The sequence below is a fragment of the Pempheris klunzingeri genome, chromosome 21 (assembly GCF_042242105.1).
Source record: "Pempheris klunzingeri isolate RE-2024b chromosome 21, fPemKlu1.hap1, whole genome shotgun sequence".
Classification (NCBI taxonomy): Eukaryota; Metazoa; Chordata; class Actinopteri; order Acropomatiformes; family Pempheridae; genus Pempheris; species Pempheris klunzingeri.
Genome location: NC_092032.1, coordinates 8228963 through 8254110, shown reverse-complemented (window position 1 = coordinate 8254110; position 25148 = coordinate 8228963). Strand labels below are relative to the sequence as shown.

The 25148-nt window shown below is 42.1% G+C and overlaps 3 protein-coding genes across 7 annotated transcripts; 1 reads left to right on the top strand and 2 right to left on the bottom strand.

Annotated features, from left to right (window-relative positions):
* Positions 1-758: 758 nt before the first annotated feature.
* plcxd2 (phosphatidylinositol-specific phospholipase C, X domain containing 2) lies at positions 759-5554 on the bottom strand. Its single transcript, XM_070853338.1, has 8 exons — positions 5452-5554; positions 5155-5291; positions 4869-4988; positions 4476-4529; positions 4216-4371; positions 2784-2894; positions 2476-2606; positions 759-909 (listed from the first exon to the last, which is right to left on the bottom strand). The coding sequence occupies exons 1-8, from the start codon at positions 5552-5554 to the stop codon at positions 759-761; spliced, it is 963 nt and encodes a 320-aa protein (XP_070709439.1).
* Positions 5555-6647: 1093 nt separating this feature from the next.
* On the top strand, positions 6648-20709 carry mak (male germ cell-associated kinase). Of its 4 annotated transcripts, XM_070853111.1 has the most exons (16): positions 6648-6767; positions 8438-8824; positions 10048-10102; positions 10343-10464; positions 11240-11322; positions 11487-11619; positions 11814-11985; positions 13309-13476; positions 14191-14448; positions 14622-14827; positions 15137-15276; positions 15780-15926; positions 18526-18612; positions 19290-19409; positions 19676-19771; positions 19866-20709. In XM_070853111.1, exons 2-16 carry the CDS (start codon positions 8721-8723, stop codon positions 20024-20026), a joined length of 2052 nt encoding a protein of 683 aa, XP_070709212.1. In that variant the 5' UTR covers positions 6648-6767; positions 8438-8720; the 3' UTR covers positions 20027-20709. The 4 variants fall into 4 exon arrangements, with proteins under 4 accessions (XP_070709212.1, XP_070709213.1, XP_070709214.1 ...); XM_070853112.1 differs by lacking the exon at positions 18526-18612; XM_070853113.1 differs by lacking the exon at positions 19676-19771.
* A 74-nt stretch (positions 20710-20783) lies between these two features.
* On the bottom strand, positions 20784-22502 carry tmem14ca (transmembrane protein 14Ca). 2 transcript variants are annotated; one of them, XM_070853116.1, is made up of 5 exons: positions 22438-22502; positions 21840-21924; positions 21494-21595; positions 21299-21386; positions 20784-20962 (listed from the first exon to the last, which is right to left on the bottom strand). In XM_070853116.1, exons 2-5 carry the CDS (start codon positions 21913-21915, stop codon positions 20905-20907), a joined length of 324 nt encoding a protein of 107 aa, XP_070709217.1. In that variant the 5' UTR covers positions 21916-21924; positions 22438-22502; the 3' UTR covers positions 20784-20904. The 2 variants fall into 2 exon arrangements, with proteins under 2 accessions (XP_070709217.1, XP_070709216.1); XM_070853115.1 differs by lacking the exon at positions 22438-22502 and adding an exon at positions 22025-22180.
* Positions 22503-25148: the final 2646 nt, after the last annotated feature.

Genomic DNA, 25148 nt, shown 5'->3' with positions numbered 1-25148 from the left:
AAAATCTATATGTGGTCCTGGCTTTCCCCATCATTCAAAAAACTATTGTTGATCATTGTCCAGGTGACGGGTAGCTTTGAGTCTGTTTCTGCACGGCGACCTGTGCTGCACTGCCATTAGACAGAGGCAATATGGCATATTTCCTGTCTCCTGCCCTGCCAAAAGGACATATAGGAAAAGGAATGCAGAAATGAAGCCAGAGCTGTGGTGTGATTGTTTTGGACGACCTTATGGTGATGGTATAAAATGCCACTGGGCATGCCCTGTGCTCTGTAATCCAGCTCCAGCTTCTTTCCCTCTTTTGGACTTAGTGCATGATATTGGAGCCGAGAAAGGCGACTGCAAACAAAACTATGGCGCTCAATTAGTTAGTTGATGAGTTCCTGTAGGGTTTGAAGGTTTTCATTCAAAGGTCACTCAAGGGTCTAGAGGGTCCCTGGCTCATACAATAACCCTGTGTATGTTACTGCTGAGGTGTCTTTGTGCAATACAGTGAAGGTTTCACTGTTTCCAAAGGAAATTTCTATTTACAGGGTGATGATGAAAATTCCTTTCTAAAATTGCCACTGTCATATAATTACACACATACATTATTATTAAAACTACCATCATAGCATGTCGTTGGAAACTGCTTCCCAGGACTGCATCATTCTGTAAGAGGTATTTTCCAACAAAAGTGGAAGAATTTGCCATCAGACTTCCAACCTGCGCCACAGTGTGGGTCAGCACACGCAACTGTCCAGCGGTGCAATCACGTGTCATCTGTCCTTGTCAGACAGCAGCAGGTTGTTGAGTTTGATGACAATGTTGGCAAAGTCAGTGAGCTCCACAAAGTCAGAGGTGATGATGTTGACCCCGCCCTTCCCGGGCCGCTGAGCCTCCACCCAGGACATGATGGTTGGCAGGTTTCTAGAGCCACAAAAGAAGAAAGTTTGTATGAGCGGTCAAACTGTTAAACCACTATTTGTGTGTCATTTGAATTCCAATTTAAACTGATTCCTCGACCTTTCAGGATTCTCAAAATACCTAATGCCAAGTTTCTGTCTCTGTGAGGTTTATTGTTATGACTATAATGATGCCAAACTCTACTCAGTTGTTCCTTGGCTGAATCTATTTTTCCATTTAATGTCATGAAAAGCTGTTGATAAGGTTTGGGGATTCATTCGTGTGTTATCATGTGGTAGAAAATGGACCTAAATGGGAAAAAAAATGGAAAGCGATTGATGCTTGTTTCTATCTGTCAGTAAGAAACTACTCTTCCGTTATTGTCTCAAAATCTTTGCTTTCCTTTCAAACACCTTCTGTTTTGATTCTAGGCATAGATGCGCACACACACACACACACACACTCCATGACTCTGTAGCACTATCACATCTAACACCCTTAAATTCTGCACTATGTTTTAGCCGCCAGCAGAACAAAAGCAGGAAGTCAGAATGTTTATCCAGCGGCGATAAACAATCCCATTTCCTCGTAAGTGCAAAATTAGGCCACCTCCTGTCTCGCCAGAGTATCCGTTCAGGAGTTTTGTGCCCCAGCACCACTTGCTGTTTCTGGGTATGGTGGGTATGTACTCTAAGTCAGGATTTCCCCTGTCATTTCCACTTAAATCTTTGGCTCACTGAACGAGATGACTGCTACAGTTTGTGCAAATAATTTAGTCCTTGCTTAAGAAATGAGATCTCTTATCTGAGAGATGAAACATTTTTCTGTGTGATCCTCTATAGTTTGGAAAAGGATAAAGAGGATAATGGCTTATTCCTTAGAAAAATAAACCAGTTAAGTGAAATAACACTGCAGCAGAGAAAACAAACATATAGATGCAAGTTTAGATTTTTAGAATTTTGTACAGGTTGTCAATCTGTTATGTTATAAGTAGATGAAACACACTCATCTTGCTTCTACACTACATCCCAGTAGGGGACAGGGTGAACAATTTTGGACGCATGACTCGTGATATTAATTTTTTCATTTTTCACATTTGTCAGATTTCTGGAGTTCTGTCCTGTTATGTCACCGTGGGCCCTGTTTTAATTGTGCAAGTGCAAATACAAGTGGTAGGTCTAAGGTGCATTTACTTTGCGGGTGTCTCCAGATGCATCGGCCCTTTAAGTTCACGTGCAAACGGGGCTTGATGAAATATAAATTGGAGAGGTAGTGATAAATAGAGTGAAAGAATAGCATGCAAATAAGACCCTAAGTTTTCCTTTCCCTTTTTCAAGTGCTACTTGACTGCCCTCTACTGGCCACAGATCAAAGTAAATATGGAGCTGGGCAGAAAAGAAGAGGACAAAGTGCACAAATGCTTGAGCACATAGACACTCACACACTTGGGCTCCATTTCTAAAATCTTAGACATATGTTTCAAAGCAGCAACCACAGCAGCAGACATACTACTTATTGTATATCCACAATATTCTACCACAACTCCCTCAGTCACAACCTTCTAAAAACACCCAAGACTTAGTCATTGACCTCTCCACCAGGTAGTTGCGTAGCCCCCAGACCAGCCCCTTGGCCACAGTGTTAGGCCTGGGTGTGAGGATGGCCTGGGACACATGGAAGGAGCCCTGCTTGGATCTTTCCTTCAGTGTAGTTTCCAAGAACTAAAGCGGGGAAGGTCAAACACAAACAGTTCAAACACAACAAATCTAATCGAAATCATCATTATGATGCAGGATTTATGGTGACACAGCTTGTCGGCACATTTAGCAAATTGTGGATATTAAGCCTAGAACAGTCTGTATGGGACCTTCATGCTGTTATCAGACTTGTTTTCTGACCTGTATGAGTTTGTAGGGTTCGGTGGTGTTTGCCCAGGGGGCAGGGATCTTGTTGCCAGGCCACAAGACAGAGATGCCCTGCGCTGATGGATGATGGTAGAACACGATCACCTGAGGAGCAAAGAAAATCAGGAATGTTAGGTTTAAAAGACTACTACTGGGTTTACACTCAGATAGTCCAATTTTGATCATGAAGTAAATATTAGATATTGAAAATGATTTTGATTTGTCTTTTTCTTGCGCGTCTACACACAATGTAGTCATATTATAACCATATTCCCAAACTTAACCCTAAAATTACTATTACTTACTATTTCAATAGTGTAGAATTGGAATCACAGACTTTTTAAACTGCACATTAGAGCAAGAAAAGTGGTTAGGCTGCTTTTAGAAGCTGGTAATTGTGCAAATCCTGTTGTACTCTCTCTCCTCCACCCTGTTCCTCTCTCTCTCTCGCACTCCTTCTCCTTTGCCAACTAAGCCAGTCACAGATTAGGGTCACAGGAACAGGAATTCATCTAATAGTATTTTAATGAGACACAGACATGCACCTAGAACCACAACAACAACATAACAATAGGACTTTTTTCACAGCAGACGCTTTGACTTGTCATAGGAGGAAAAGCTCAGGTGTTACCAGCTAACAGTAATGATGACTCTGTCACACTAAAGCGTGACAATAAGCCAGCCTGCACAATGCCAGTACCCAGAAACTAAAGCAGCTAAATGGAATCCAGCCCTCATTCTTTTAATTATTTACACCTGTGCTTTTCCTACTGTGACAAGTCAATCTGTCCTCAGTGGAAAAGGCCTATAACAGGCTTGTGTACATGGAGCTTTGTGGGTCCATATATGTAATTATGCATTTTTAATAGGGGGGAAGGATGAAGAGAGAACGTGTGAGATGAGGAGAGAGATGGGGGTCGGTGGTTAGCTGGAGAAAGCCCTTAAAAAGAAAAAAGAAGAAAGAGAAACGGATAGAGAGGGAAAGGAAAGGATAAAAGAAAGAAGGAAGGCGCACTGGATGGTGGAACGAGTGTTAATGGGATGACGCTCACCACTAATACCTGTCCAGGAGAGTCACAGGCCACAGGGATTACCTGACCACAGGGTTTAAGTGGGCGATCCAGTGAACACACACCTGCATACTGCTTTTACTAGTACATGTATATGTATATGCACACATGTGGCAGGTGCACACACAAGCACAATCAATAAAGAACTCCCTTCCGTCCATTGATAATCTTCTAACTATCTCCTACAAGGACAAATTCAGATGGAAGCAGGAGCCACTAGCTTTCTATGGCATGGCTGATGAGCTTCAATTGGTCTTAGATCACTGGAGACCTTACACTAAGATATCTGTGTTGGAAGTGAGACATTTGTTTTGAAATGTTGAACATTCACCTCCACTGATGCATTCGGATCTCACCTGGTATTTCTTCTCCCAGAGGTAGTCCAGAGTGACGCCCTCCACCACACAGTTGTTACAAAGCTTGCTGCCAAACACTTCCTGAAGCATGGCAATGAGGTACACATGATGCTCTCCATCCATTGCATAGTAGTGGTTGAAGTCTAGAAACACTACCTAAATCAAAAAGACATCCAAGTCAATCACTCGGCCAGATCTGTCTAACTATACACGAAGTTATGTGTTAAAATATGACACATCATAGTAGAAGACCTTCTCACCTCTTTTCTGTGTCTGCATAAGAAGGTGTTCATTTCGTACAAGCCATCCCTCACCTTTACGGGACAACAGAGTGAAAGTCTGGAGATCATTTGTTGCATCAAACCTGAAAGTCTATTGGTCATGTATAGTGATGCAGTCCATCTCATGACACACTGCTTGTAGCGAAAAAATAAAGCTGTGCCATAGGAGGGACAGCCATTTCAGACAATTCTTACATTCAGAGATTCATTTCACAATGAAACTCACAATGTGTGACACTTGTAGGCCAATGCCATCCCACTACTGACAATATCAGCAGGAGACTAGACACAATACGAGTGTTGTGTGAGACAAAATAAAAAGGTCAAAGTGCCAAAGTGTAAATGTCAGTAAATATTTAGTCCGCTGCTCACCTTGTGGCCAAACAGGCCATGGATGAAGTAGATCTCATTTCCTGGCTCGCCTGGTTTGGAGGAGACCCTGAGATCAAAGTAGCGAATTCCTGCATCCAGCTGCTCTATAAATGTCAGATTCTAGGAATACATAAATTATGTATGACATTATACACCACAACTGGCTTCAAATCCTAACACATCTGCTAAAGCATGCAGAGACTTCGTCAAAATCCACCCAAAATATGTCATCTGCGAGCTGCATGGCTCCCTGTGTTTGTGCATGCCACTGGTCTGAACTCAGTACCTGGGTCATGGACCACTTCACCATGACCTTCTTGGCTAAGACGCTGAACATGGTGGCCAGATATTTCACATATGCCTTCTGATCCGGGCCCACAGGAGCGTGAACATCCACCCAGAAGGTAAAAGAGTCATGAGACCCTGGAAGAGAGATTCTGATGATGACCAATGAAAATCGCAAAGTAAAATGAACAAACACATAAAGAGACAAAAATACATCAACAGAGCTTTTACTGTGGTTTATACCCAGGTGGGGCAAATACGCAGTGGAGAGAGTAACCTTTACGCACGGCAGGCTCACCTGGCACGGCGAGGTGTTTGAGGGGCATGGCACTGATCTTGGGGGGCAGCGAGCCCATCCAGTCGGCATTGGCACTGCCGATCCCCGTGGGTCGGGTCTTCATGTCAGAAACGGCCCGTCACAGCCCTCCTCAGGAAGCAGCTCTTCGGTGGAGACGCAATCCCGGTGACGGATTCCCGCGCGCTCCCAACAGGTGAAAACTACAACAGATCATCGCGCAATGTCGCTATTAATCCACATAAATCACCCACTCAAAACGCCCTCCGACATCAGATTGAATGTAACCCGTTTTCCTCGCCCGGTTACCGGCGGGCTATTGCATGGACCGTGTCACCGTGTGTCATCCATCGACAACACCGGCGGATGTCTAACGAGCGTGATAATCCTCTTAGAGCAAAATTCCGCTTGTTATCCCCACATCTCCTGCTTCTTCGCTTAACCTGTCCCGCGTGTGAGTGACGACCACCAGCTGGACACACGCAAACCCACTGACTCACACAAGCAAAAGCAACAGATGGGAAAGTTGTGCCAATTTTTTTGATTGTGTTCTCTTCTATTCTGTTATTGAATTCATCCCTTTTATTGGGCCTGTTGGAAATGTTTGCTCTAATTATTAACCTACTGATCTATATATAAGAGTCTAATATTAAAACAGTCTATTAACATTTAGAAATTACTTGACATGAGTTTGTGTCTATATGAAATGAATGAATGAATGACAGCCCTGCAGCTCCATCTATTGGTGCATCGTTTGAACTGCCACTGTGTCCAAAAGGGGTGCTGAAGGAGGAGCTCACTCTCTGTCATCCCGAGCAATCGTGTTGTAAATACTTTAGAAAACTAGTCTCAGTCTTATCTTTGCAGACCTTTCTGTTTGAGCAGCTATGTCTTGGAAAAAATATCCAAATTTGTTCCATAAATAACACAGAGTCATTAGAAAATCTCTAATTTACCTGTGTTTCTCACGTGTGCCGTTAGAATTATCTTGCTAGTTTATTTTCTATTACTATGTAGTACTATCCAGCCAACTTGTTTTTAAAGTTAATCAAAATTTCACCCTCAATTAGTTGAGTGGAGGTTTTTACACTTCCGCATTCCGCCTCTCCCAAGGACAACAAGTCCCACAAGGCACTGCGCCCACCCTGCGCCACTTGTCACCTAAGCGTGCGTCGCGTTTGTGTGTACGTTACCATGGAGAGCAGTCACGCAAGCACACGTTCCTTATCTGACTAGAGGTTTCGATACTACGTGAATTTGACCCGAAGAGGCGTCGAGCAGTCAGACGACGAGCCGGGAGGCAGCTGCGCCCCTAAATGGTGAGTTTGAACTCTAAGAGAAGGAAGGACAAAGGTGCAAACAGAGTAGTGGGAGCGAACAAAGATGGCTGATGAGCTGACATGTCAACAAGTGTGTCTCTATTTCTGATAAACCACTCTGTGTATACAGAAGCTTAGACAGGCCTATTTAATTAGAAGGTATTTTTTAAGAGTTAGGCTCTGCTTAAATGTTTTGCTTTATGTTCAGCTTGCTTTATATTAAGTTAAATGTGTATGACAGAGATACTTATAGCAAACAAAGTCCAATTTTACTTTACTACGTAGTCACATGTAGTAGTTATGATCAGACTGAACTTGCTCTGTGTAGTTTACACTGTCAGGTTAGTGTCCACACATGTTTTCAATATATGTGACCTTGAATAGCTTCCTAATGTCATGTGGCCTGGACACATCCTAATTCCCTTTAAATCCCTCCACAACGGATTGCCATATGTGAAAGCTGAGTGCAGCCAGCAGTCCGCTGGCTGGCCTCTCGACTTGTCCTGTTGCTTATTGTTTCAGTGAGACTTGGACATCAAACCGGGCTTTGTTTACTGAAATCATTTCAACTTGGAAATGGAAAAAGGATCGAACGAGAAGTATATATTCACTGTGCAAATGGGATGGCAAATCTTAAAACATTTAGCCTACATATTTGTAGCTGCACTGATGATTCATTCATTAGATTTTTTTATCAGGATTATCAGGAGTCATAGAGGTAAATCCAGTTGGGACAGTCTCCTTGGATGGGAGTTCCTGGCCCCATTCAATCAATAAACACTAATCTCATTTTGTTTAGCTCTGCTTGGCTTACCTGCCAATTTCCTTTAACCTGCAGTAAATACAACGATTCAGTACTCAAAAAGACACATTCTACATGAAAATAGCTAACAGATGTAAATTAAATCCTCGTTACCCAATGCTCAAAATTATTAGGTTTTTATTGCTTAGAATGAGAATTTAATTACTTGCAACCAATATATCCATTAACCTGTTTATCCAGAAAATATCTGGTTCTCCTTGACATTTCATTACCCTTATAAAGTCTTTACAGTTGGGTACCAGCGCTGCCTGGGACCATTCTGGAGGATAACTAGACATGAGGCTGATTTGAGAATACATATGTGGATACGATACAATTGTATTAAAATAAGGAAAACAAGCACGTTGCAACAGGGGACAGCTATGAATTTAGGAAAATAATGTTTATCAGTGTTGCTTAACTCTGACAACTGTTGTTTCTTTATGCTTCTGTCATTTTCTTGTGAAATCCTTTGGCTGAATATACAACATAACAGTGTGATTACTGTAGCCTGCGGCGTCAGTCAAATCTCTCATTAGGCAGGGTGCTCGGGGAAGGTAGTGGATGCCGGTAAGCATGATGGTGATGTAACATCCTATTTACATCCCTATCGGCCTAATCTGCCTAGGGCTGGCTGTGTCATCTCCCTTGGGTGGTCATGTTGGAGCCTCCTTTTAGTGAGACACACACCTAATCCTCCTCACTGAGGGAGAAACAAGACGTGGTCTTTGCTTTCCTTTGACCTCAGGTCTCTTAAAAATTCTGATTTGTCGGGATTTTAAGCAGTTTGTAAAACCTCCAACAGTTGTTTGTTTTATTGGGTTTGTGTCTACTGCTGATGAAGCTTTTTTCTTTACTGTCACTGAAGGATTGCAAAGGCATCGTTTTGACTGTTGGCTGTCCCACATCACCAGCATCCAACATTTCTACCAACGGATCAGTTACTGCAAGATGAGTTTTGCATTTGAATTGGCGAGCATCGTGACGTACTGGCTAAGTGAGCATCCTTCCTCCTGGGAACAGAACATTTGAACTCTCCTGGAGAAGAGGAGGGTGACGCAAAGACATTAGATCAATGAATGAGCACTGTGTTTCTCCAGCTTGTTTTATGAATAAGGAAAGTTAACACGCTGATGAAACCGTCTTGAGAGATGATGAATCGTTATACCACCCTAAAGCAGCTGGGTGATGGCACCTACGGCAGTGTGCTAATGGGGAGAAGCAACGAGTCTGGAGAACTGGTGGCTATCAAGAGGTGAGAATCTTTAACATTGTTTGAATGTTTTTTTTACCTCAAAGACTTAAAAATTGTCTGTCTTTGTCATGTTATTGTCATGGCAATATATTGACATAACACATGGAAAGTGAGAGTTTGCTTATTTTAAAATTGCAATATATTTTAAATGTCATCTTTAGTCTCTAGTTTTAAAGGCTGCTTTACATTATAATGAAGTCGTGCAATTCAGTGAGTCATCGTTAATCAGTATTAACTGCCCTAGTTAAGTGGAATGAACAAGCTTGGTACAAATTTTCTCAAAATCCACATTGTGTACCCATAGTTTACTGTCTATTGCCCAAAAGCACCAATAATCACCCTCTAAATATCATCGCATTAGCAATAGCAACAAATTAAATAAAGATACTGTGATATTTGAACTGACAATATAATGAATAAATTATGAAAAAGTTTCCATATACACATTAGTTTAAGCAACTGCTCTCCATAAATCCAAATTTATTTTAGATCTTAATTTACTTAAGATACAATAAATTCAAAGTGAAGCCTTGTACTAAGGAGTACTGCTCTCGTGCTATCACTAGGCCAAACAAACTAGCTTACATGCCTTTGTTTCAGCAGCATGGCAGCGGGCATCAATAATGAATGAGAAACCGGGGAGATGCGTCCATTGGTTGATGCTTTGGTTACCATGCAAGACAATACTTGTGGTGACGGTGAAAGGGAGTGAAAGTAGAGTGAGTGTGTCAGGTTGCTGACATTGTGGAAGAGATGAACGACCGAAACTGGCAGTTGTCCAAAAAGAAGAAAAAGATATCTGCACGTTCTGTAACTCTTACATAAGCCCAGCTGGAGGGAGAGGTAACGCTGATCAGAGATCAGTTGTCATAAAGGTGTCCCGTACCACACGTACTGCGATATTACTGCCAATGCATCAGCTGAATAAAATATATTTTACTCTCAATTCAAGTAGAAAAAAAACACCTGCGAAGCCTGTAAACAGCAGAGGATCAGTTTATATTACTTTACAACCTACAGCTTTGGCATGTTTTGTTCTTGAAATGAAATGAACTGAAATTAGAGACCTAAAAAAGAGCTGAATTATTGATGGCGACACACAAAGGAATTTTGTAGGCGCTCTTCTGCATGTTGGGTGAACTTTATACAGGTGGCAAATGGGACGTTTTCTATTCTTCGGTTGATGCATATCTGCTCTGTCTGGTGTTGACCTTCTGTCACAGAATGAAGAGGAAGTTTTATTCATGGGAAGAATGTATGAACCTAAGAGAGGTGAAGGTAAGGCTGCACAACAGCTCCTCGAACACTGTTGCCAGTTACAGTTGCCCAAAAAGCTGTCTTTGTGTATCTTCTATGAACTATGATGTAACTCTTCACTATGCACCTTACAATGTGCTTTTTACTACCTGAATGTAACTACCTTATCAGTTACTACAGTACATTACTCTGAACTGTTTGATTGTTATTACATTACACCAGACCTGTTATTCTTGCCCTTTCCATGACTCGTCACACCAGTCACTGAAGAAGCTGAACCATGCGAACGTGGTGAAACTGAAGGAGGTCATCAGGGAGAACGATCACCTCTACTTTGTCTTTGAGTATATGAAGGAGAACCTTTACCAGCTTATGAAGGAAAGGTAAGGAGAGAAATACCACACTTTATAATGTAAATGAATGTACAAGATGTATAATGCAGTGGTCTACTTTGATGCCATTACCATGGCACAACGTTTCTAAATGTAAGGTCAGGAGCATTCCCCTCTTTGTTTTGTGTGTACAAAGAGAAACATGATGCTGTTTATGTAATGATGCTTACATTAGCAGGCTCATGAGAATTCTATCGATTTTATGTTTGCAGAAAAAAATTGTTCCCAGAATCAGTGATAAGAAACATAAGCTTTCAGATTTTACAAGGCCTGTCATTTATTCACAAACATGGTAGGTGCACCGTCTCCCTTCATGCCTTGCAAGTGCAGGAGAGTGGTTGTGTACTGCAAGATTCATGGAACAGTCATACAGCATTCAAAGTAATGAGAAAACTGCAAAATATGAAAGATGGAATATTGCAACCAAAGTCCCGATTGTCAAATCGGTGATTAACTGATCAGAATCTTGTAGTTTGTCAACCCTCGATAACTTCCTCATCTAACTCACTGATCTGCTTTTCTCTACTTAATGGATGTGTGGATGCCTCATATGTAGGGTTTCAAGTTTTAAAAACTCCGTTCATACAAAGATATTCACAACATTCACAAGCTCCCTGTATTTCCCCTACAGTGCACGGCCATGCTTCCACACATCCAGAACGCACTTTTCAGAATTTCTCTTTCTTTTAACTGCCTTTCTTTAATTTCTCTTTTTTTTTTTTTACCTCTCTTTCCTTCCTTTTCTGTCTCTTTGGTCTGCTGTCAGAGAGAATAAGATGTTCACAGAGAATGAAATTAGGAACATCATGTTTCAAGTGCTATCTGGGTTGGTTTTTGTACATAAGCATGGTAAGAGGCTTTATCATTATTTCTCTTTACCTGTTCATAAGTGGCATGACCGTTCAGTTGTTGGTTTGTGTGTGTTTGTTAAAGTGTGGGCTTTTAGAGGCCCCGTTAAGATGTGCCATTTATTCTATATACAGTGGCTCAGCTTGGTATTAACATTTTTCCAGGTTTCTTTCATCGAGACATGAAGCCAGAAAATCTGCTGTGCATGGGCCCAGAACTGGTCAAAATAGCAGATTTTGGACTGGCCAGAGAGATCCGCTCCAAACCTCCCTACACAGACTATGTATCAACTAGATGGTGAGAGTACTGTCCAGGCACCAACAGTCATCTAAAACACAGAAGCAAGCCTGTATATCAGTCATACTGTGCTAGACTGCTTGTGAGCTCAAGCAAAAGGAAGCTTTAGCCTTGTAAAATTCAGACTGTGAGCATTATGCTCTGTTCATATGTAGCTATACAGTATGAGTTGTTTGACAGTGTTTTCTGTCCAGGTATCGAGCTCCAGAGGTCCTCCTCAGGTCTTCTACCTACAGCTCTCCTATTGACCTGTGGGCTGTAGGCTGCATCATGGCTGAACTCTACACTCTCAGACCTCTTTTCCCAGGGAACAGTGAAGTGGATGAGATCTTTAAGATCTGCCAAGTTCTAGGCACTGTCAAAAAGGTGAGAGGAAACTGAATGGAGAGAAGTGGGAATGATTGACCTTTATTTGGGGTTTTAACTGTAATTACCTCAAACTTATTGTGTGCCTAAATTAGTTGAGAATAATGTCCCCAATGATATTACTGTGTTTTGAGAGATAAAATATGTTTAGCATATAACAATAAAAAGTATTTAAGTAGGCCAGTGTTTATATCTCTTTGGTACAAATCAGCTTAAGTGTGCTCCATGCTGAACAGGATGCCCACTTAATTTCAAAGGCTTTCCCCAAATCCATTCCCAATTACACTGATTGCTAAGGAGAGAGAAGTCAGAGCTCTTATTTCTCATGACATGGTCAGGAGCTGAGTCTGTGACCTCTACAACAAGGGCAGGCATTCAGTGCCACGGATGTATACAGGTGCAAATTAGGTGTATTGGCATACTTAACAAACTGTCAGCTGTGTTGTTCAAATAAGAACAACTGAATCAGCTCAACACAAATAATATCACAAGTGGTTTCTCCAAATTGACCACAAAATGCCACTTTTAATGATTAAGTTATTCAACCTCCTGAACAGAACCACTCATAAGAGCACTCATTTGCAAATCAGGTGTTGTCTCAGGCACATCAGTAAGAACACATCAAATACCCAGACTGGCTACGGGTTTGTTCACAGTTTGGTTGCCTGTTAGAAGCTCCTGCATCATTGGACCTTTCAACAGGACAATGATCCCAAAGATACTAGAGTGGCCGTCACAATCGCCTGACTTGAAGGGTGCTATACTAAGAACTAAAGATGTTTCATTTTGTGTTAAATTTGGAGAAACCACCTGTAATATTAGTATTGTTGAGCAATGTAATTGTTCTTGTTTGAGTTGTTCGTTGAACACAGCTGAAAGTTGCTAATGCACCTAACTTGCAGAGGGGGTTGAATATTTTTGAGTGCAAATTGTTCACAGATGTATTGGTTATAAAAGTTTATACATACATGTATGCACTTTACCCACTCTCACGTCACCCACCATGTTTTCTCATATGATTACATGCTCTGCTCAGATAGCCACAGACAGTGTAGAATAGATTATTTGTCTACATTGAGACAACAGTTGCTTATGAAGTTGAGGGTCCCACGTGTTGACGAAATGATGAATATGCCTTTTAAAACCAACTTTAAAAACAGACTTTGACACATCTGTGTCCTAAACAGACACGGATCCTAAAAAGCATAAAGCCGGTGTTTAGATAGTTTAACTATAAACACTTGCAAAAGAAATTCTCAACTGTGCAGAAACCTGATTCATAAATAGAATTATCACTAACCAAGCGATTGCCTCTTCCCTTAGGCGGACTGGCCAGAGGGCTACCAGCTAGCATCTGCTATGAATTTTCGATTCCCCCAATGTGTGCCGACCCACCTGAAGACTCTCATTCCTAATGCCAGTAATGAGGCTATCATCCTGATGAGGGACATGCTGCAGTGGGACCCCAAAAAAAGACCCACTGCTGTACAGGTAGGCAAGGCCAAACCTCAAGGCTGACTACAGGCAGAAGTCTTTGTTTGCTGTTGTCTGTTTTAGCTTGTACATCATGAAGAGTACTTTGGCTTGTCCGTAGGCCAGACTATAACCTGGACTCAAACAACCTAGTTTGACATTCTTTTCATTAAAACCACAAGGGTCCTCAGAGAAGCACTTTCCATTACAGTACTCGCCACTACATGAGGATTATCTGTAGTTCCAAAACTGAGATTGCACTAGCGTCCTAATCCCAGTCATTTTAAATAGTGCTTAAACCATACTTTGTTCCCTCTGCCACTGCCAAACATTCTACCTCTGCTAGTGTCCTCTGTGTCACGTATACATATTATGTACAACACATGGTCCTCACATTGTTAGGCATAATTTACACTCCAGTGGGATGGTTGAATTGCGCCCTGAGTAGGAAACGCCTTTCCAGAGGGAGTGACAGTGCTTTTCCATTCTCTGCTTACGCAGCTCCCAGATGTACGATGCACATCTAGTTTTAGCCCACTCTAAGAAAACAATTTGGATTCATTTTGACCATACCCAGCACAAATATAGAATTAGAATTAAAATTGAAAGCTACATTATGTTCATCTTAACATCTTGTGCATCAAAGGCATCTTGATTATACAAGAAAACAGTTTTCACAGAATAGTCACAACAACAGAATAACAATCTGTATTGTTTCCTCTCCCTGTCTAGTCCCTGCGTTACCCATACTTCCAGGTAGGCCAGATCTTAGGGCCTCGTCCTCAGAGCCAAGAGGTGAAGAAGGTCCAGGCCAGGCAGCTAGCCCAGAAGCAGGCCTCAGAGTCCAAGAGCGATCCCCAGCAGTCTTCCTCTGAGTCCAAAGCCTCCACATCCTCCTCCAGAAACCAACAGCTGCAGCATCATCATCAGCCTCTTCAGCAGATCCCACTCCCCCAAATTGAGAGTAAACCAGGAGGCCTCAGCCATGCAGTGAGTGTCTGTATTTCCTTTATCACCTTCTGGACCCTAACTTTGATTATTAGGCTCCTCTTCCAAAGAATAAGACTTGAAAGTAGCAGGGATCTGGAAGCTTGTAAGGCAGATTTAATCAAGTCAAACATGACAGTTTGTGTGAACACCCATTGTATTGTCTTCTTCTGCAGAAACCAGCATCACTGGGCAGTGAGAACACCGTTGGCGGTGGGATGGGGGGGATGAAGAGTGGCCGTCGTCGCTGGGGACAAACGGTGGCCAAGACCACAGACAGCTTGGAGGAATCAGACCTGTCAGAAACTGCTGCCTCCAACTCTAAGAAACCCAGCTTGGGGAACGCAAACGAGGAGAGGAGCCCTAAGGAGCACCACCCACAGTAAGTGTTATAAACAGAACTGAATTGTTAATTTGACAAAAAGAGCAGTGACACTCATTTTCATCGCACTGCAGATTACTGAAAATGTGTGTTCAATTTAGCTGTATCATGCATATTTAAGATTTTAGGTTTGGAGCATTTTATCATTGACATATAGTTTATAAAACTATGTATGTACATGCAATATTTTGGCTAAATTATTTTAGAAATGTATAAATACATAACACCATAGATGGCGTTAAAGACTTGATTTTATGGACATCTCTAAAAAAAAAATGAGGTGCTTTAGTGTCTGGTTTTTGTTTTCAGGCCCAAAGAGCAGAAACCTCTGTATTCCTTCAGCACAGTTACTAAGCTCCCCAGCAATGTTAAGATTAGCCAAATGGACTCCAATCTCCCAGGATCTGCTGCGCGGCAGCACTATCTCAGCCAGTCCCGATACTTGCCAGGTAAGACTCCATGACTAACAGCCAACTGGGTCATCTTAATTTATCTTTTTCCATTCTCTTTATGATTTTGCACCATTTGCCCTCTGAAACTCCCATGCAATTGTATTTTTAAGGTTTGTTTTATCAGTGTCAGATTATTTACTGTCAAGCATCACTTCTGGTAGATCTGACAACCTTTTGAAAAAATAGTCTGTGTAACAAATTCCCTGTTTGCAAAAGTCCCAAATGTTACTACTTGAGAAAAACTCAAATCAGCTGAACCACTAATACAAATGCCACAAAGCATTGGATCACAGGCACTCTATTTTTATTGGTATTTTACAGATTCCCCTCAGTGACTTGTAATGCAAGCATTACAGTGAATCACTCCCCTCAATGTAATCATGTCAAGTTAAAACAAATAGGGATGATTACATTCACCCGGAGCCACTTGATCAGCCAGTTTCATTATTATATTGCGTACTTGTACTGTATTTTCATCACAGAATTTCTTTTGCTTTAAGGCTTGATCGGCAAGAATCCGACTTCCTCTGGAGATAAAGAGATGAGTGGTATGACGCTGCGGGACCTGTGGGAGAACTCCTCAAATACTGGAAATAAACCGCTTGCTCCTATTGGAGGAGGATTGTCTGTCACCAGAGCCAATGCAGGTAAGAACTGATGTCTGATGAAGAGGTTATTAAGAGGTTTGAGGGAATGTGCACTTGACAAATCCAGATTTCATCAACTAAAAGTTCATATCCAACTGTGTGTTCTGTCAACAACTTGTATATATGTAAAATGACCATGTTTGATAGTTATTGTTTTATGAAGAATTACAGTACTGTGCAAAAGTCTTAGGCAGGTGTGAAGAAATGTTGTAAAGTAAGAATGCTTTCAAAAATATCAAATGTAATTGTTTATTTCTAATATGCAATGCAAAGTGAGCAAACAGAAGAAAAATCTAAATCAAATCAATATTTGGTGTGACCACCCTTTGCCTTCAAGACAAAGCAGCAACACTTGCACAAAGTCAGGGATTTTGTAGGATCATAGTCAGATGTATGATTAACCAATTCTACCAAACAGGTGCTAATGATCATCAGTTTCAGATGTAGGTTGAAACACAGTCATTAACTGAAACAGAAACAGCTGTAGGAGGCTTAAAACTGGGTGAGGAAGAGCCAGACTCTGCTACCAAGGTGAGGTTGTGGAGGACAGTTTCATGTCACAGGTCACCATGTCAAGACTGAGCACAGCAACAAGACACAAGGTGGTTATACTGCATCAGCAAGGTAATAAAAGATTACAGAGTAGACTGAGGTTTCAAGATGTGCCGTTCAAGCTCTTTTGAAGAAGCGCAAAGAAACGGGCAACGTAGAGGACCGTAGACGCAGTGGTCAGCCAAGGAAACTTGGTGCAGCAGATGAAAGGCACATTATACTTAGTTCCCTTCGAAATCAGAAGATGTCCAGCAGTGCCATCAGCTCAGAACTAGCAGAAACCAGTGGGACCCAGGTACTATCTACTGTCAGGAGAAGTCTGGCCAGAAGTGGTCTTCATGGAAGAATTGTGGCTAAAAAGCCAAACCTCCGATGTGGAAACATGGCCAAGAAACTTAACTATGCACAAAAACATAGGAACTGTGGTGCAGAAAAATGACAGCAGGTGATCTGGACTGATGAGTCAGAATTTTAAATATTTGGCTGCAGCAGAAGGCAGTTTGTTCACAGACGTGCTGGACAGAGGTACAATATTGTCCTTGCAGGTTTGGAGCTGCATTTCATCTCATGGAGTTGGGGATTTGGTCTGGATTAATGGTGTCCTCAATGCTGAGAAATGCGGGCAGATACTTATCCATCATGTAACACCATCAGGGAGGCGTCTGATTGGCCCCAAATTTATTCTGCAGCAGGACAACGACCCCAAACATACAGCCAGTGTCATTAGGAACTGTCTTCAGCTTACGGAAGAACAAGGAGTCCTGGAAGTGATGGCGTGGCCCCCACAGAGCCCTGATCTCCACATAATCAAGTCTGTCTGGGATTACATGGAGAGACAGAAGGATTTGAGGCAGCCTACATCCACAGAGGATCTGTGGTTCATTCTCCAAGATGTTTGGAACAACCTTCCTGCTGAGTTCCTTCAAAAACTGTGAACCTGTGAAAAAGTGTACCTGGAAGAATTGATGCTGTTTTGAAGGCAAAGGGTGGTCACAACAAATATTGAATTGATTTACATTTTTCTTCTGTTTGCTCACATAAAACACATAATTTTTTTTATAGTTTTAAAAGCATTCTTGTTTTACAGCATTTCTTCACACCTGCTTAAAACATTTGCACATAACTATACAAGTAGCGTCAAAAAACAAGAGGCAAAATCGAGCCCCTCAGCTCTTAAATGCAAGCATCATATCCTGATTCTTCATAGAATATTTCACTGTTTTTTCAATTTTTATTTTACCCCTGGCCTGAACAAAATGACACACTGTACTAACTGTACATGTACACTGTGAACCTCACATAAAGTATGCATACTTGCAACGTCTGAGGTCAAAACTTTGTAACTCTGCCAGCAAAAATAACTATCATTTTTGAGCTAACAGATTATATTTGGCAACAAAATAACACACAAAGACAGACAAATAATGAGTACATCGCTTGATTTTGCCATGCAGTGAAAACCCGACGACTGTCAGTGTCACTCACTGTTACTTAATACGACACTGTCCTCTTTGTGACACAAAGGCTCTAAATGCTAATGATGCGGCTAATGTCCCCTGATCAGTTGCTATGAGGCCACCGACAAAGCAGCGTTAGGAGTGAGCCAGAGTGTCTGCGACTTAAGAAATGGGAGGGATCTATAAATCATTTGTCATGTAGACGGACACACAATATGGGTCCCCGCTGTGCCTCCTCCTTCCCTCTCTCCTTCTGTCTCTTTCTTTCACCTTGTCTCTCCCTCTCCATTGCTTATTCATGAGATTAAGACTGTGGGTGTAAGATCAAGTGTTCCTTAAATGGCCCTCAACTGCACCCCCTGCTCATTTGTCCCACCTCCACGCTCACTCTCACACTCTTGTTTGTTTTTTTTACACTTTCTCACCTATTACTTACGAATATCAATTTTCATTCAGAAGTTATCTTTTTGTTTTGTCTCTCTCTGTGATTGATTTTTCTCTAACGTTTCTCATCCATTTTCTTTTTTCCTTCCTTCTCTCTCGTTGCATGCACATTTCACCCCCAACTCTACTCTTTGCTGTGAGACTAGAAGAAAATGCCTCTAAATCTGAGGATAGCCCACCAGAGAAAACTGTTGTGAAAGAAAGAATACTGGAGAAAATTGATCTCTCCAAAGGTATTTATTTAAGACCTTGTGTGACCGGTTTCGTTGTATTTTACAGTTAGAAGCCTTGTCAGTTTACTTACCTGTAAATTACTAGGCATGCTAATGCTCTTGTGTGTACAAACATTGTAGTTGTAATTGGCACGCCGGCTAATACAACAAGTTTCAAGTACTCAGGCAGCGACTTAGCATGTGAAAGAAACCAGCTGCTAAAGGCTCCGCAGGAGACGAGGGTGCAAATACACAGTTTGACCAGAGAACTAAGAACTCCAGTCGCTAAATAGGTGGTAAATTGCACTACAACCACAACATCTTCATAAGGGAACAATGAGGCTTTTCACTAATTCTACTGATAACCGTCTGTGACCACTGGTGAAGCAGATCGCTGGTGTTGCTGGAAAAGTTGAATGATGTCAATCACCTGATCTTAGTGATCTGTTTGGGTGCTCAGTAGCTGTTGCATATGCAGGAGCTACCTCACACAAATTATTACTGCCATTGAGTCCATGTGTGAAGACGCCTGTTAGGTGTGTTTACTAAAGTTTTCTTTATTTTCAGTTTTTGTTTTAAAAGGTAAAGGTGTACATTATCTTAGCTCATTTGAGGCTTGTGCCGCTTGTGTATCTGGAGGGTGTAACAATAAAATGAAACAAAATGAACACCCACGAACTTTCTTTCTTGTCTTTTAGGAAACTTTGTCAGCACCAAATATAACCTCTCTGGCGGTTACATTCCTTCCTTCCAAAAGAAAGAGGTGGGCTCAGTGGGACAGAGAATCCAGCTTGCCCCTTTGGCTGGTCAGCACACAAGTAAGTTTTTATTCCATCCCCCTAAAGCTGGCAAAATGAGTCCTGATACTTTTAGATCAGAGAGCCCTCCCAAGGTCCCTGCTGCTCTGACTTAAACATTTACACTCATTAAAATCGTAACCTTGAATACATACTGGTCATCCCACACTATTCCCAACTATTCCTACTCTTTTTCTCTATTCATTTTCTGGTTTCTCACTTGCAATATTTCCATCCAAACTCTCGGTCACTGGGACAATGCTTCTCCTCTTTCTTTACTCTTTCAGTCAATCTTTCTTCTTCTCCTGAAAACAAAAAAGAAAAACCAAAATCTACAAAGCCCAAGCCCACATCCACCTCATCACTGAGTGAAACTAACGAAGGTATCGTCATTTTCTGATAGTTGTTATATAGGTCATGTATATATTACTGTATAGATTGAAGTTAAGTGACTGACTGACTGGTGCGTTCCTTTAGATTACGATGGCTGGAAGAGGAGGGCAGACAGGACTCAGGTGAAGGGGAGCAGCTACTCAGCCCTGGGGAAAACCTCCGGGAATCTCCTGACCAGAGCCCCCCCTGTCCAACCCGTCCACGGCAGGGTGGACTGGACGTCCAAATACGGTGGAAATCGCTAGTTTAGAGAAGGTGGTACAGCTTCTGCTGCTGGTTGGATGCCATGCCTAGTGGTACACATCTTTGGCTAAGGAACTTAACCCTGAGCAGAGTTTTAATCAAACTCAAACCTGGAGGAGGATGTGTGTTCCCTGAAACAAACCACATCTTCAACAAAATCTGGAGGTAACTGGAAGTAATGTCACTTAAGATGTACATGACACATTCCGCCGTCTGTGAGGAGACATTTTTTGGTTAATTTCGCATCATGTATTTTGTTCCCAGAGAGCCTAAGACATGTAGGATTTAAGTGTAAATGCGCATGAAGTCTCTTATGTTTTGACTGTTGCCATGACCCTGAACCAAGACTACTGTCTGCAAGACAATCCCACTGAATTCCTGAAGGATCCAGTGTGAGCCAATTCTACTGTTAGTGCTGGGATATTTTGCGTAGGATGTACATGTAGCATAGCTTCTATTTTTTAACTCTTTTATTGTCAAGTATTGTTTTACAACTGTCAAACAGTCATTTATTAACCGTTCCAGCAATACTATAATCCCTCTGCTTCTGTTCAGCATAGGTGACCATAATGACTATAAACCTGATTACTTCAACTTATTCTGTATACTGTCATACAACTGTACACCTCTTTGTATTATGCATTGAATTCACTGAACATTTTGTACATTTTATATAAATAAATATATGAAAGTTGCATTAATTCAAGAAGGGAAAAGACCACTTTTCTTAAACAAGGTACTATATTTCATCCTCAAATATACACTTCTGTTTTTTATTTTATTTTTTACAAAATGACATTAACATTCGACACTGAATGGCAAATGCTGAAGGGCCACTCCTGCAGCAGAACACAGAGCACACATGTCAATCTTCACTCCATCAGGACTCCTGGGGTTTCTGGAGCAGCGCCAAGCCAAGCTTTCCCACCATCAGAAAACTACAACAAGACGATAACATTAGTTTCAATGCACTCTGGAAGTATTGACCAAACAAGAAATATGTCCTAACTTAAAAAAAAGAAAGAAAGAAGGGAGGTAGAGATTTGGAGTTGCCTCAGAGTGTGACCGCAATGTCTTATCTAATCATCCCATTCACTAAGCTGCTAGCAGCAATGACCAGAATACCTCACTTTCATTTCAAATGTAACCATCATCACTTCATCAGACTAATACAATGAGCACATCTGCTTCCATAGTAATTGTTACCTCACCTAGAATATGTGCATGTGTGTGTAATCAGTTAATTGCTTTAATCAAATGAAGGAGATGGATACCTTGCCCCGGCCATCAAGCCAGCTGGCATGAACTTCCTGGATCCGTAGAACCGCTTCCCCATGATGCCCGTCAAAGCTCCTGATGTAGCTGGAAAACACCATGTTTGTATTGATGTTAGCGGTGGGTGGACAATGGGGATGTTTTATGACCACAGAAGCACATCACCGAACACAGTCTAGTCTCAGTATACCAACCGAGGGACACCCAAACATTGTTCGGGTCATTGGAGGTCTGATAGGCGCCAAAGCCTGCGAGGCCCCCGAAGAGCAGACCAGCAGCAAGGGAGGGGACACTGCCTGGAAGAGAGAGCACAGAGCCGGTCAGACACCTGCAGCTGACATCCATGGGACTGAAGAACATGGTGTATTATGGGAGAAACCAGTTTTAGCTTTACAGGGCCTGAAGGTTAGTGAATGAACATAGTTACTGATGAAGTCAAAAATGAGATGCTTACAAAAACCCGAGATTATCATCCTGATTCTACGGGAGGGCAAAATAATCCCCCCCCCCCCCTCCTGTCACATTTAATACATCACATACCTGCTTTCACATATCCCATGACTCCCCCGGATGCGACGAGGGCTGCGTATCCATATCCGACCCAATCCACCGACATGTTGGACACCTGTCAGGGCGGCAGCGGGTCAGTCAGCGAACACACTCAATGCATTTAATGTAAATATTCAATCCTGATCCCTTCCTGTTGTGAACTTAGTGCTACTTACGGCTGCAAAAATAGTTAAAGGGCTCAGTGATTCCTGCAACACGGAGCTGTTAGAGAAAACTAGCTGAGGCAGCAGAAGATATAGAAACATCGTAGCATGACAGAAAAGTCCCCAATGTCACTCAGCAGAGCTCATCTGTTTTTGAACAGTTACTTTGTGGCCCCACTGAAGGGTGTGTGTGTGTGTGTGTGTGTGTGTGTCTGTCTTATTAGATAAGGCTAACTGATGCACGCAGCCTTAGCATGTGCGCCAGAAACTAGCATCACTGTTCTTACAAAAACTCGTGAAAGCGAGAGCTGAAACAATACATGAACAAATGAGATATCCGCCATTGTTTGTACGAGAGTTAGAGCTTGACACGTCTACGAGCGTTAAATATCAAAGGCTGAAACACAAATATAGCGACATACAACCTTGTTCCTTCACTTCGTCCTCTGTCACACTGTCAACGGCAGCCTGTTCCCCACCGAGCGCTAATTATTGGTACACATAACACGCAGCAAGGTGCACGATGGGAAATGTAGGCCGTAGTGCTTGGGAGGAAAAAACTCCCTCTCTCCCTCTCTCTACCATCATCATCATCATCATCATCATCATCATCATCATCATCATCATCATCATCATCATCATCATCATCATCATCAATAAATAAAGCAAGCAGGTGGAAACAACAGTTGTCCTGTTTTCATGCTGTGTTGTTCTAACCAGGACTTTCACCCACATGCTGCCGGCCTACTCTGTGGTGCTGGTCTGGGGTCATTTTAATGTATCATCCATTGTTTTCATGGGCCACTAGTATAAACAGAGGCTGCAGTGACATCATAGTGCCTCAGCAGCAGTTTCAATCAGGCCTCTAAGTCCTGTTAAACACATTAATAAGTGCACTATGGGGGGCGTTATATTAAAGGCTGCAGCACATCATTTACATTATTAGACTTTTCATCTCTCACGGTATGTCACACTTAATACCGTTTGTGTCATTGTGTTCGTTTAATAACTGGAGGACTGTGAAACAATGACACACAGTATTACAGTGTGTGTTGGATTCATGATTAATTGGCATGTTTTCCACAATAAGTCTAGTTTTATTGACAGTTCTACCTCCTAAGACTGATTCGGTGCCTTAAGCAAAGCTCCCACATGTGTCTCCACATTGATGAGCATTAAACAACAGAAAGTCATTTCCTAAAAGGAGTTTCATATATGAGGACTTTTGCTGTTTGACGTGCCTCCATAAAAGTGTATTATTTGAAGCCCCCCCCCCCCCAGCAGCACCTCAGGGACCGTGGCGGTCCTCAGACGCCCTACTGTGAGCTGCTGTTATTTTTACGACCACAAGATGGCGCCACAGGATTAGATGAAGCGTTTTAAGACAAACCTCCACATCCCCAACCTGTGACTGGGCTTGATTTTATTCATTTTTTATTTCAGTGCTATTTCAACTACATTTTGATTCACATTCAGGAATATACTGCTTCCACGGAGGCAGGACAAACAACTGAAAACATCACGGAAAGTGTGTTTTCTGCAATGGAGGTGATTATCATGGAAAAGAGCAGCTTCAATCTTGGACATGGGATTAGAGTCTTGAAGAGGGACGCGTGGATAAAAGTTTAAAAAACGGGCTTAACTTGTAAAACTGTCTCAGTTATGGTCAGGTGACAGACTAACCTGACGTTGGCCTGAATTTGGACTCGTGGCCATAATTTATATTTCACTAATTTCCACATGTTCTTTTAGACCACCTGTTTTTTTCCTGACTGGCATCGGTTTGGCAGTTTCACTCAGTGGAATGTTCACTGCGCACACATTCTCATTTGGTTTCAATTACTTGCAATATTGTCTTAAATCCACTGGCGGCGCGTCCTCGCTCCTCTCCTGAAGCAAGGTGGCGCTAGAATACAAGTTATCTTCCTCTGGGAGCAGCGTTTCACACAATGGGCCTGGAACCTTCTCACTCAACAGACACTAACATCACGAATTTCACCAGGCAGCGTGGGGGCTCCTGTACCTTCGGTGTTGGTTCCTGTCCTGTCCTCAGCAGTCAGGCGCGTCCAGCTGGAGCGAGTCTGCACGCAAAAATCTTTGTGGCAAATCGAACTGCCATCTTTTCCCTAAGATGATTGTCCAACTCCTCCGTAACTTGAGGGCCGAGGAATTAGTCCCACCATCGATCAATATTGCAAAGCAAACGAGAGGAGAGACAACAGGGAGAAAACCCCAACATGTTTTGGCGATCAGAAGGACGCGTAAATTACGCACGAAGATCTGTTTGTCTCAGCAATTTTCACATTTTTAATAAGACACGGACCAAATACAACTACACACAATAGACACAAGCAAAAACCTACGACATGAGCACCAATAATAATAATGATAATAATGATAATAATAATAATAATGTGTCTAAATATGAGTGGCCGTACTGAGTGCCTGAGGTGCAGCCGTTGCCGACGCCTATTAAACACAGCTCGCAGCTGTGGGAAGCTGAAAGGTGCCGGAGGCCCGGCGCTGCAGTGGAAGTGGTTGAAACCAAGCTCTAGACAAACAGGCTGGATATTCAAAAGGGACCCCGCTCTTGTCTGAGAGTAACCCACTCTCAGACAGCGCTGCTCGAAAACTTACTCCTCCCTTAGTGCTCAGAGCCCCAAACAATATTTCTGATCCCCCCCACACCACCCCATCCCATCCCATCCCATCCCATCCCAGCCCTCACCCCCACCTCCCTCTTTTTTTTGTCCAGTCCTGGTGAGGTCTTTATAGCTGCAGGTATTGTGTGTGCAGTTAAAATGTGTTCGCCTTTGAAGTCAAACATGAAGGCTTGTTTTAAATATTAACACCACAAAAAAAATCTATAGATCCTATGTGGAATTATGCAATTACAAAAAAAAAAAAACCCTACAACTATAAAGGATTTATTGGGAAAAAATGCAAAATGGAGAGTATTTTTTTCCCCTAAAAGTTTGTCCAATGTTCTTAGTGCATGCATTAAATATGTTTAATATAAGTGTTTGATGTAGTAAGAGAACCATCCATGCAGCTGTCTGCCAGCGACGCGCGCCCTCTGTGCGTCCCGTCTCTCTCTGTGTGTGTGTGTGTGTGTGTGTGTGTGTGCTCCGTTAGA

Excerpts from the sequence above, each read along its gene's own strand:
- plcxd2 (XM_070853338.1), bottom strand. The coding sequence starts at position 5,554 with ATGAAGACCCGACCCACGGGGATCGGCAGTGCCAATGCCGACTGGATG. Across the intron at positions 2,895-4,215 it reads TCTGGGAGAAGAAATACCAG|GTGATCGTGTTCTACCATCA; the intron begins GTGAGATCCGAA and ends TTTGCTCCTCAG. Across the intron at positions 2,607-2,783 it reads AACCCTACAAACTCATACAG|TTCTTGGAAACTACACTGAA; the intron begins GTCAGAAAACAA and ends TCCCCGCTTTAG.
- mak (XM_070853111.1), top strand. The coding sequence starts at position 8,721 with ATGATGAATCGTTATACCACCCTAAAGCAGCTGGGTGATGGCACCTAC. Across the intron at positions 11,986-13,308 it reads TTCTAGGCACTGTCAAAAAG|GCGGACTGGCCAGAGGGCTA; the intron begins GTGAGAGGAAAC and ends CTCTTCCCTTAG. Across the intron at positions 19,772-19,865 it reads ACTGAGTGAAACTAACGAAG|ATTACGATGGCTGGAAGAGG; the intron begins GTATCGTCATTT and ends GCGTTCCTTTAG.
- tmem14ca (XM_070853115.1), bottom strand. The coding sequence starts at position 22,114 with ATGTTTCTATATCTTCTGCTGCCTCAGCTAGTTTTCTCTAACAGCTCC. Across the intron at positions 21,925-22,024 it reads CTTTAACTATTTTTGCAGCC|GTGTCCAACATGTCGGTGGA; the intron begins GTAAGTAGCACT and ends CCGCCCTGACAG. Across the intron at positions 21,596-21,839 it reads CATGGGATATGTGAAAGCAG|GCAGTGTCCCCTCCCTTGCT; the intron begins GTATGTGATGTA and ends TCTCTCTTCCAG.